At 46.1% G+C, this 12,686-nt stretch overlaps 1 protein-coding gene across 1 annotated transcript in view; it reads right to left on the bottom strand.

Annotated features, from left to right (window-relative positions):
* Positions 1 to 12,686, bottom strand: part of LOC136679354 (MAGUK p55 subfamily member 7-like) — a 55,223-nt gene that overhangs the window by 14,374 nt on the left and 28,163 nt on the right. Inside the window, exon 13 of the mRNA XM_066657829.1 lies at positions 5,272 to 5,442. Within this exon, the coding sequence (XP_066513926.1) occupies positions 5,272 to 5,442 (171 nt within the window). The remainder of the gene's footprint in view (positions 1 to 5,271; positions 5,443 to 12,686) is intronic.

Here is a 12,686-nt window from a genome sequence, read left to right as displayed (position 1 = left end):
TGAGTGACAGGGTGAGTGTGTAAAACTGTCCACAGGTGTGAGTGACAGGGTGAGTGTGTGAAACTGTCCACAGGTGTGAGTGTGAGAGTGACAGGGTGAGTGTGTGAAACTGTCCACAGGTGCCTGGGTGAGTGTATGAAACTGTCCACAGGTTTGAGTGTGTGAGTGACAGGGTGAGTGTGTAAAACTGTCCACAGGTGTGAGTGTGTGAGTGACAGGGTGAGTGTGTAAAACTGTCCACAGGTGTGAGAGTGTGAGTGACAGGGTGAGTGTGTGAAACTGTCCACAGGTGTGAGTGTGAGTGACTGGGTGAGTGCGTGAAACTGTCCACAGGTGTGAGTGTGTGAGTGACAGGGTGAGTGTGTAAAACTGTCCACAGGTGTGAGTGTGTGAGTGACAGGGTGAGTGTGTGAAACTGTCCACAGGTGTGAGTGTGTGAGTGACAGGGTGAGTGTGTGAAACTGTCCACAGGTGTGAGTGTGAGTGACTGGGTGAGTGTGTGAAACTGTCCACAGGTGTGAGTGTGTGAGTGACAGGGTGAGTGTGTGAAACTCTCCACAGGTGTGAGAGTCTGAGTGACAGGGTGAGTGTTTGAAACTGTTCACAGGTGTGAGTGTGAGTGACTGGGTGAGTGTATGAAACTGTCCACAGGTGTGAGTGTGTGAGTGACTGGGTGAGTGTGTGAAACTGTCCACAGGTGTGAGTGTGTGAGTGACAGGGTGAGTGTGTAAAACTGTCCACAGGTGTGAGTGTGTGAGTGACAGGGTGAGTGTGTAAAACTGTCCACAGGTGTGAGTGACAGGGTGAGTGTGTAAAACTGTCCACAGGTGTGAGAGTGTGAGTGACAGGGTGAGTGTGTGCAACTGTCCACAGGTGTGAGTGTGAGTGACTGGGTGAGTGTGTGAAACTGTCCACAGGTGTGAGTGTGTGAGTGACAGGGTGAGTGTGTGAAACTCTCCACAGGTGTGAGTGTGTGAGTGACAGGGTGAGTGTATGAAACTGTCCACAGGTGTGAGTGTGTGAGTGACTGGGTGAGTGTGTGAAACTGTCCACAGGTGTGAGTGTGTGAGTGACAGCGTGAGTGTGTAAAACTGTCCACAGGTGTGAGTGTGTGAGTGACAAGGTGAGTGTGTAAAACTGTCCACAGGTGTGAGTGTGTGAGTGACAGGGTGAGTGTGTAAAACTGTCCACAGGTGTGAGAGTGTGAGTGACAGGGTGAGTGTGTGAAACTGTTCACAGGTGTGAGTGTGAGTGACAGGGTGAGTGTGTGAAACTGTCCACAGGTGTGAGTGTGTGAGTGACAGGGTGAGTGTGTGAAACTGTCCACAGCTGTGAGTGTGTGAGTGACTGGGTGAGTGTGTGAAACTGTCCACAGCTGTGAGTGAGAGAGTGACTGGGTGAGTGTGTGAAACTGTCCAAAGGTGTGAGTGTGAGTGACAGGGTGAGTGTGTGAAACTGTCCACAGGTGTGAGTGTGAGTGACAAGGTGAGTGTGTGAAACTGTCCACAGATGTGAGTGTGATTGACTGGGTGAGTGTGTGAAACTGTCCACAGGTGTGAGTGTGTGAGTGACAGGGTGAGTGTGTGAAACTGTCCAAAGGTGTGAGTGTGAGTGACAGGGTGAGTGTGTGAAACTGTCCACAGGTGTGAGTGAGAGAGTGACTGGGTGAGTGTGTGAAACTGTCCAAAGGTGTGAGTGTGAGTGACAGGGTGAGTGTGTGAAACTGTCCACAGCTGTGAGTGAGAGAGTGACTGGGTGAGTATGTGAAACTGTCCAAAGGTGTGAGTGTGATTGACTGGGTGAGTGTGTGAAACTGTCCACAGATGTGAGTGTGAGTGACTGGGTGAGTGTGTGAAACTGTCCAAAGGTGTGAGTGTGAGTGACAGGGTGAGTGTGTGAAACTGTCCACAGGTGTGAGTGAGAGAGTGACTGGGTGAGTATGTGAAACTGTCCAAAGGTGTGAGTGTGAGTGACTGGGTGAGTATGTGAAACTGTCCACAGGTGTGAGTGTGAGTGACTGGGTGAGTGTGTGAAACTGCCCACAGATGTGAGAGTGTGAGTGACATGGTGTATGTATTTTAATGTCTGTGGGTATAAAAGCTACAGGTGGAGATTCAGGGCATAAACACCGGAGATATTCCTTTAAGGATTGGTCCTAATGGCTGTGTGGATGTAAAGCAGAATTCCACAAATACCTGCCGTTCTAATCATGTACGAAAGCATTGGAGACAATCCTGTCCTGCTCCGTGCTGCAAATAGGTTTCACAGAGTGAAGTGAGAGGAGGAGTGAGCAAGGGGATGAAATAAGTGGATTAATTTCTTCCTGTTTGACCTCATGTGGGCGTGCAGTCTGCCCCCTCAGTGTCACCGTACACCAGTGGAGCTACCAGAACTCATCCAACAAACAAACCTGAGGGAAGATGGGCCCCGAAGTATTTGCAAGTTCTGCCTGTGGTCCCCTGAGCAAACACATTTCGGAAGATCCAGTGTATTTTCATTGCGCACCGTCTTCAAAGTTATGCCCCTGTATCGCATACCTACCCACGCCGAGATCACAGAGCTGGTCAAATTGGAGGCTGCTAATGTCCTCTGTCCAGGGCCAACGAAAACCCACAGCAATGACATACGGGAAAATTGAAACTAGCAATTTGCACAACAACCTGCTCATTTGGAGCAGATGAGGGATGTTGAACACTGCTTTGGTGGGCTGAAACCAGCATGGATGTCTTGTTTGTTTTGTAAGAAATATAATGTGAAAAACAGCTCATAAAGTGAGACAGACCTCTGCTGAAGAAGGCCCAATTGGAAAAATGGTTTGAGGATGGACGCGTCTTATAAAACCTCCAAGTGAATAAACAGGAGTTTCCAAAACTCAAGTTCCCCGCAGGTCTATCATTGTGTAACCTGCTGATAGAGGAGTCTCTGCACGTGCATGTCCATGCTGCGTTGACTGAAATAAACCAGGGCAGAATCAGAGGTCTCTGTGTGCCCTATGACTCCTATCACTGTAGAAATGATGTGCAAAGGTTTCCTCCTGTTGGAGGCGCTGTATCAACTTCTTAGTGAGTGAGAGAGTGGTCCGAGCTGACCTCTGTTGTTTTTAATCAGAGGAATGACTGATGTTATATTCTGCTGTTAAATATGGCCGTTTCTGACCACAACAAAATAAACATTTAGGAATGTCCAGCTTTGTTCAGTCTTGGTTATCACACACACACACACTGTTTTGGAAAAGCTGTTAAGAACGGACAAATCCAAGAATCCATTTTCTCTGGTGTGTTGTCCTTTAGATGTGCAACATTTTTGGTCCATTTCTTGCAAATATCAACAGCAGACAGGCCAGGTTCTGACCTAGCTGAGATGATTAAGCTTTTTTGAAAGAAATCCACGCAGTCCTTAAATAGTTTGGCTCTCGTGCCGGCCCCAGTCAAGGCTCAGCTGAAGACCTTCAAGAACTGGCGGAGAGATTAGCAAGTTCCTGTGCATTTTCTGTTGTTTTCTCTCTTTTTGGGGGCTTACATCTGCTCTCATCCTCTCGCCAGCTGCTGTTCTCACCTCTGATATATCTAAGAATGAAGGCCCTAAATTTACCACGGAGACACATTTTTATTTCAACAAGCTGAAAGAAATGAAAAGGTTTAGACAAGCTCTTTCTACATTTGTTTTACGTTCGGCTTTGCAAACTCGCGCCCTAAATTTTTATTGTCTTGAGTAAAGGCAATGATTTTGTACAAAATATAAACACTGACAAAACCGTTAAAATTCACAAATGCTTCATTGCGTGGTTTGGCACTTATTCATTATGAAGAACTTATGAAATTATGAAAAAATCATTCTACATGTTATGTGCAGATGCATATTTCTGTGTGCATTTGATGTATTTACCAAATCATACACTGTGACCATACACCAGTTTGTTTTTATGGGCTGCCCAATCAGAAAGTGTGGGATAAAACGAGCCGTTCTGATTCTCTGCAGCTTCCGATGCCCCGCCCCCTTCTCTGGGTCTCTCCAATTACAGCCCTGTACCCGTGTTTATGTGAGAGTACAAAGACTCTGTTAAACAGAGCAAAACAGACACAATGAGGGTGGAGAAAACCGAGGAAATGAGAACGAAGAAGAACGAGAACTGAGCGAAAACAGCTTCTCACTGCTGTGTGCTCAGGGTGGGGTGAACAGTGAGTGGCTCATTATCATTTAAAGGAAAAGGTGCTGAAACCAGCCATTCTGGACTGGGCTTTTTAGATGGAGAGAATGCAGCTGTGAGGTTTGATCCTTTTGGCTTTTTGCCCAAAGCAGGTCACAGACGTTTTTGTTTAGACCCAGAACTGTGTCACATGGATTCTTAATTATGTTTTCCCACCTCAAAATAGGATTCTGGCCAAAACAAAGTGTAAAAAGAGCACACCCTTTACACTGAGTCCACAAACACACATTGTCTTGCCTTTTGCCCAATGGGAGGTGGACATTTCAATATGGCCATTTTCTGAGTCCTTGCACCTGATGAACTGTGGCAATGAGAGACTGGACTGATATCGAAGAAAAACAGTGAGAGGAGCTGGCTGAGGCTAAATGACCAGAGCCTTCGTGTTTAGAGGACAAGCATGCACCATTCGGAGCCTGCCGTTTGAAATGCCATTAGGAAGAACATTCTGCAGGCCGGCCCCAGGCAGAGCAATGAAAACAGATCCATACCTCAGAGCCATGTCTCGCTGCAACTTTCCAGACTGTAAAAGTATCCATAAGCTGCTCTCTGAAGTGTAGTCAGCTCAGAGGAAAGAAAATCAGACCAGGCCAGATAAGAAGGAGAGGTTTAATTGAAAGATGTTTGTTCAGGATTCCGTGGAGGAGGGCCAGAGCTCGCTGCGATGCTCAGGAGCCGTTAGCTTTTACTGCACACAGACCACAGAGGAGAGCGAAGTTAAATAAAACACAAATGAGTGCAGTGGACCCTGAGGGTACAGCGCACTGTTAATAAAACCACAAAACAATAAAGGCACTAACAGGCACCACGTCTTTGAGACCCGGTCTCAAAGAGAGTTCCAACAAAGTCAACAAAGTCAAAGTTGTAAAAATTACCAAGTGGCAAACGTGCTAACCTCAATAAGTGGCATTAGGCGTAGCATTTGAAACCGACTCCAACTTTAAACTGATATTTAACTTTCACACTTCCCTCAAACTATGGAGATAGTACATTTATTAAGTTAAAATGTCTTAAATCTAGTCAATATAATAATAATAACCCTTAGCGTTTGATTTTAGCGAACTTACCAACCAGAAGCACCAGACGGTAGGGGTCTCCCTGCTTTCTGTTGTAAGGAGCCACCTCCTGGTAGCTGGGGATATTTCTAGCCCCAACACTCTCACTCTTCCTCCATCTTGTTTGGATCTCATTAGGTTTGTGGTCCTTCCTGCTCAGCCGGAAACTTCTCCTCAAGCCGGCTACAAGAAAGAATATGGACAACTTCAATTTAGCACACTGTAGTAGTCTATGTAGTATGGTTTGGGTGGTGGATCCTTCTCAGTCCACTAATGAAGGACTAGAGGAGGACTGACGCAAACTGTGCATCGACATATTAGCTACTGGACCAATAAGGAAGGAGTGTCTAACAGAGTGGGCAGTGAGTGGACACAGTGTTTAAAAACTCAAGCAGGTACTGCTGTGTCTGATCCACTTATACCGGCACAACACGCACTAACACATGACCACAGCGCAGTGTATTGGCAAAGCATTATTGCAGTGGACTTTGCCTCAAAGCAGTTACAGTAATCCAGGTCTATAGCCGAGAGTGAGCAATAATAATAATGTCTGTTGAAGATCCCAAACATTTGCCTGCGACCAAAAAATCAGGCCTAAAATCACAAATGCGTAAAACATCCAAGATTACATTAATGCCGTGAAAGCTTGGACCATTCCTTTCCACCCATTAATTGTGACCACTTCACACAATGTAAATGCTGGCTGGTGTTTTCAAGTCTCGAAATGACAGTGTTGATAAGCCTGCACAGTGTTCAGACACAAACGGCAAGCGTTTTCATGCCCTCACGCCAAAAACAACAAAGCATTTCACGGCCGTCTCCCACACAGCAACCGAACAAGGAAGCGACCAACTCATGAAGACATCTAACATATAGACACCGAGTGCCGTATAATGGTGACAGATCCTGATTCGTGACCACCAAATGCATGCAAGGACACTCGATATGTTGCTTCTGGCTTTTCACACCATGATTAATGAGGACAAAATGCTTGTGTATGCTCAAAGGACTTGGGAGTTTAGGAATGGAAAAAGAAGTCACATCGCTCCAATACTTTCCACAACAGAACGAAACCACAAACGCTGCATAGGGCGAGCTAAAGCGCTGCATCCCAGACTTCTCTCGGATCGCTCCAAACTCATAAAGCTGATGCAAACGTCCAGCTCAGCCGCATAAACAGAACATATAGACATCAGACGCTGTAAAAGCAGCATATGAATCAGGAGGAGTATTGCGTTACTAACAACAATGTCTTCTGGTGAGTGTTTTTTCTGTTGAGGGGAAAATGAATCAAGCTGAATATAGGTTTCTTTTTCACTGTAGTCTTAAAACTAATTGACATGACTTATTGGCCATTCCCACAAGGCCCATAAATATCAAATGCTAACCGGAGCACACGTACATTATGCAATAAATATAAATATGCACACTTATGTGGGTGTACTAACAATCATAAATGATTCACAGGGAGCACAACGCTAATCCAAACGGCTCATCCAACTTCTTCTTCTGAGCCGAAGGGTATTAACTGGTAGCTTGTCCCCCATCTCCTTCAGAAACAGTTTCTATTTTCCTGGGAAGTATACACACTACACTGGAGGGTTCCTGATTAATGACAGTGCACCTACATTGAGCCATGAGTTCTGTATAGAAAAATGTGTGAGTTTTTGTGGTGAATTATTAGAGTATGTGTAATATATGGTTTTAAATAGCATCATAAAAGGTTGAAGATAAAATGTCCAGCTTGAAACCTATTTGGTTCAACATAGAACCATTTTCATAAAGGTTCTACATGCAGAACCATACACAACACATCCTCCATCAACCTGCAAAGTCCATGTGAGTGTACAAATGCTTCTAAATATAAGTAATTCTAATAAGAACTACTGTCTTGAATCAAAAACCCTTGTAGACCTGTAACATGTGTGAGTGTTCAGCCCATAAAGGTACGGTGGCTAGGGCTGCCCACCGCTCCAGGCATGTGTGTTTCACTGCACGGATTGGGTTAAATGCAGAGAACAAATTTCTCTGTGTGCAAGCACTGTAGCCAATAAAGTGATTAATTCATTCGTTCATTATCTGTAAGCGCTTATCCAGTTCAGGGTCGCGGTGGGTCCAGAGCCTACCTGGAATCATTGGGCACAAGGCAGGAATACACCCTGGAGGGGGCGCCAGTTCTTCACAGGGCAACACACACACTCACATATTCACTCACACCTACGGACACTTTTGAGCCAATCCACCTACCAAAGTGTATTTTTGGGAGGAAACTAGAGCACCCGGAGGACACCCACGCAGACACAGGGAGAACACACCAAACTCCTCACAGACAGTCATCCGGAGGACACCCACGCAGACACAGGGAGAACACACCACACTCCTCACAGACAGCCACCCGGAGTGGGAATCGAAGTGATTCTAATTTTAATTTATAGCACAATGCACCATAATATTTTGAATTCAGTGAGTATAAACCATCTCTGCAAAGTTTGGACATGTGCATTACTCAATATCAGTTGTCGAAAACACACTCCGAGCTCATTCTCACCCTCTCAGAGTTGCTGTATGCTGGAGTAGCCTTAACACAAATGCATGTACTGGCAGCAATGACATGAATCTGACCACATGTCTTAAACTTTTCCAGACATTTCTGTCACATACGGAGAGTAATGACCGGCCCCAAGGCCAGCCGGCTTCTGTGTAAATAAATCAGGGGTTAGGAGGCCCGCCGGCGAAATGATTAAACTAATTCCTGAAAATGAATTTTATCTGCGGAGACTGATAGCCTCCCACTGAGTCTGAGTCTCCAGGTGACGAGTCTTCTCTCTTTATTTTGGGGGATAACGTGTGGCTGCGAGACAATCCTGGGCTTTATCTGAGAGGAGTGATAGCTTTCCTCTCACGTTACTTTAGTTTTCGAAGAAAAGCATACGGCAGCTTTTGGAATAGTGCTAGACAAATTTAAATCTGCTCTGACGTCTGCTGTGGTAGGAATGCAGGGCATTCAGCCCACTCCAAGCAAGTCTGTGCTCGAGCGAGTGATACACTGCATGGAAATCAGTCGGACAGCTCATAAAACACAATGAGAACACATTCAGTGAAAAAGACACGGAGACAAGAAAACTCCAGAAAGGGTTCAGGGGCCTTCCAGTCATTCTGCTGGTTCATTTACAGCACATCTGAGACACTGAGGTATGGCATTTTAAGAGCGCAGTTTAAAAATAAAAAATATTAGATTTCAGAATAAAAACATAATATTAAAAAAAAAGCTGCAGTATTTTGAGAATAAAGTCTGAGTAACAGCAACGTGGTAGAACTGCAGGTAGCGTCGCAGTCACACAGCTCCAGGGACTTGTGTTCTCCCTGTGGCTGTGTGGCTTTCCTCCAGGCACTTCAGTTTCCTCCCATAGTCCAAACACACATTTTGGTATTGACTGTGTGACATTTTTAATGTGTGTGAGTGACTGGGTGAATGTGGGTAATTGTCCACAGTGTGAGTGACTGAGTGAGTGTGTGTAATTGTCCACAGTGTGAATGACTGGGTGAGTGTGTGAAACTGTTCATAGGTGTGAGTGTGTGAGTGACTGGGTGAGTGTGTGAATGACTGGTTGAGTGTGTGAATGACTGGGTGAGTGTGTGAAACTGTTCATAGGTGTGAGTGTGTGAGTGACTGGGTGAGTGTGTGAGTGACTGGGTGAGTGTGTGAATGACTGGGTGTGTGTGTGAATGACTGAGTGAGTTTGTGAAATTGTCCACAGTGTGAGTGGCTGGATGAGTGTGTGGAATTGTCCACAGTGTGAGTGACTGGGTGAGTGTGTGAAACTGTTCATAGGTGTGAGTGTGTGAGTGACTGGGTCAGTGTGTGAGTGACTGGGTGAGTGTGTGAATGACTGGGTGAGTGTGTGAATGACTGAGTGAGTTTGTGAAATTGTCCACAGTGTGAGTGACTGAGGGAATGTGTGTAATTGTCCACAGAGTGAGCGTGTGAAATTGTCCACATTGTGAGTGACTGGGTGAGTGTGTGTGTGAGTGACCGGGTGAGTGTGTGAAATTGTCCACAGTGTGAATGACTGGGTGTGTGTGAGAGTGACTGGGTGAGTGTGTGAAATTGTCCACAGTGTGAGTGGCTGGATGAGTGTGTGAAATTGTCCACAGTGTGAGTGACTGGGTGAGTGTGTGAATGACTGGGTGAGTGTGTGAGTGACTGAGTGAGTTTGTGAAATTGTCCACAGTGTGAGTGACTGAAGGAATGTGTGTAATTGTACACAGTGTGAGCGTGTGAAATTGTACACAGTGTGAGTGACTGGGTGAGTGTGTGAATGACTGGGTGTGTGTGTGAGTGACTGGGTGAGTGTGTGAAATTGTCCACAGTGTGAGTGACTGGGTGAGTGTGTGAATGACTGGGTGTGTGTGAGAGTGACTGGGTGAATGTGTGAAATTGTCCACAGTGTGGGTGACTGGGTGAGTGTGTGAATGACTGGGTGAGTGTGTGAGTGACTGAGTGAGTTTGTGAAATTGTCCACAGTGTGAGTGACTGAGAGAATGTGTGAAATTGTCCACAGTGTGAGTGACTGGGTGAGTGTGTGAATGACTGTGTGTGTGTGTGTGAATGACTGGGTGTGTGTGTGAATGACTGAGTGAATTTGTGAAATTGTCCACAGTGTGAGTGACTGAGAGAATGTGTGAAATTGTCCACAGTGTGAGTGACTGGGTGAGTGTGTGAATGACTGAGTGAGTGTGTGAATGACTGGGTGTGTGTGTGAATGACTGGGTGTGTGTGTGAATGACTGAGTGAATTTGTGAAATTGTCCACAGTGTGAGTGGCTGGATGAGTGTGTGAAATTGTCCACAGTGTAAGTGACTGGGTGAGTGTGTGAAACTGTTCATAGGTGTGAGTGTGTGAGTGACTGGGTCAGTGTGTGAGTGATTGGGTGAGTGTGTGAATGACTGGGTGAGTGTGTGAGTGACTGAGTTTGTGAAATTGTCCACAGTGTGAGTGACTGGGTGAGTGTGTGAATGACTGGGTGTGTGTGTGAATGACTGGGTGTGTGTGTGAATGACTGAGTGAGTTTGTGAAATTGTCCACAGTGTGAGTGGCTGGATGAGTGTGTGAAATTGTCCACAGTGTGAGTGACTGGGTGAGTGTGTGAAACTGTTCATAGGTGTGAGTGTGTGAGTGACTGGGTCAGTGTGTGAGTGACTGGGTGAGTGTGTGAATGACTGGGTGAGTGTGTGAATGACTGAGTGAGTTTGTGAAATTGTCCACAGTGTGAGTGACTGAGGGAATGTGTGTAATTGTCCACAGAGTGAGCGTGTGAAATTGTCCACATTGTGAGTGACTGGGTGAGTGTGTGTGTGAGTGACCGGGTGAGTGTGTGAAATTGTCCACAGTGTGAATGACTGGGTGTGTGTGAGAGTGACTGGGTGAGTGTGTGAAATTGTCCACAGTGTGAGTGGCTGGATGAGTGTGTGAAATTGTCCACAGTGTGAGTGACTGGGTGAGTGTGTGAATGACTGGGTGAGTGTGTGAGTGACTGAGTGAGTTTGTGAAATTGTCCACAGTGTGAGTGACTGAAGGAATGTGTGTAATTGTACACAGTGTGAGCATGTGAAATTGTACACAGTGTGAGTGACTGGGTGAGTGTGTGAATGACTGGGTGTGTGTGTGAGTGACTGGGTGAGTGTGTGAAATTGTCCACAGTGTGAGTGACTGGGTGAGTGTGTGAATGACTGGGTGTGTGTGAGAGTGACTGGGTGAATGTGTGAAATTGTCCACAGTGTGGGTGACTGGGTGAGTGTGTGAATGACTGGGTGAGTGTGTGAGTGACTGAGTGAGTTTGTGAAATTGTCCACAGTGTGAGTGACTGAGAGAATGTGTGAAATTGTCCACAGTGTGAGTGACTGGGTGAGTGTGTGAATGACTGTGTGTGTGTGTGAATGACTGGGTGTGTGTGTGAATGACTGAGTGAATTTGTGAAATTGTCCACAGTGTGAGTGACTGAGAGAATGTGTGAAATTGTCCACAGTGTGAGTGACTGGGTGAGTGTGTGAATGACTGAGTGAGTGTGTGAATGACTGGGTGTGTGTGTGAATGACTGGGTGTGTGTGTGAATGACTGAGTGAATTTGTGAAATTGTCCACAGTGTGAGTGGCTGGATGAGTGTGTGAAATTGTCCACAGTGTAAGTGACTGGGTGAGTGTGTGAAACTGTTCATAGGTGTGAGTGTGTGAGTGACTGGGTCAGTGTGTGAGTGATTGGGTGAGTGTGTGAATGACTGGGTGAGTGTGTGAGTGACTGAGTTTGTGAAATTGTCCACAGTGTGAGTGACTGGGTGAGTGTGTGAATGACTGGGTGTGTGTGTGAGTGACCGGGTGAGTGTGTGAAATTGTCCACAGTGTGAATGACTGTGTGAGTGACTGGGTGAGTGTGTGAATGACTGGGTGTGTGTGTGAGTGACCGGGTGAGTGTGTGAAATTGTCCACAGTGTGAATGACTGTGTGAGTGACTGGGTGAGTGTGTGAAATTGTCCACAGTGTGAGTGGCTGGATGAGTGTGTGAAATTGTCCACAGTGTGAGTGACTGGGTGAGTGTGTGAAACTGTTCATAGGTGTGAGTGTGTGAGTGACTGGGTGAGTGTGTGAATGACTGGGTGAGTGTGTGAGTGACTGAGTGAGTTTGTGAAATTGTAAACAGTGTGAGTGACTGAGGGAATGTGTGTAATTGTACACAGTGTGAGCGTGTGAAATTGTACACAGTGTGAGTGACTGGGTGAGTGTGTGAATGACTGGGTGTGTGTGTGAGTGACTGGGTCAGTGTGTGAGTGATTGGGTGAGTGTGTGAATGACTGGGTGAGTGTGTGAGTGACTGAGTTTGTGAAATTGTCCACAGTGTGAGTGACTGGGTGAGTGTGTGAATGACTGTGTGTGTGTGTGAGTGACCGGGTGATTGTGTGAAATTGTCCACAGTGTGAATGACTGTGTGAGTGACTGGGTGAGTGTGTGAAATTGTCCACAGTGTGAGTGGCTGGATGAGTGTGTGAAATTGTCCACAGTGTGAGTGACTGGGTGAGTGTGTGAAACTGTTCATAGGTGTGAGTGTGTGAGTGACTGGGTGAGTGTGTGAATGACTGGGTGAGTGTGTGAGTGACTGAGTGAGTTTGTGAAATTGTAAACAGTGTGAATGACTGACGGAATGTGTGTAATTGTCCACAGTGTGAGTGACTGGGTGAATGTGTAAATGACTGTGTGTGTGTGTGAGTGACTGGGTGAGTGTGTGAAATTGTCCACAGTGTGAGTGACTGGGTGAGTGTGTGAATGACTGGGTGTGTGTGAGAGTGACTGGGTGAATGTGTGAAATTGTCCACAGTGTGAGTGGCTGGATGAGTGTGTGAATGACTGGGTGAGTGTGTGAGTGACTGAGTAAGTTT

The sequence above is a fragment of the Hoplias malabaricus genome, chromosome Y (genome assembly GCF_029633855.1).
Source record: "Hoplias malabaricus isolate fHopMal1 chromosome Y, fHopMal1.hap1, whole genome shotgun sequence".
Taxonomy (NCBI): Eukaryota; Metazoa; Chordata; class Actinopteri; order Characiformes; family Erythrinidae; genus Hoplias; species Hoplias malabaricus.
The sequence above is the reverse complement of the archived record's forward strand: the minus strand, read 5'-3'. Positions and strand labels throughout refer to the sequence as shown.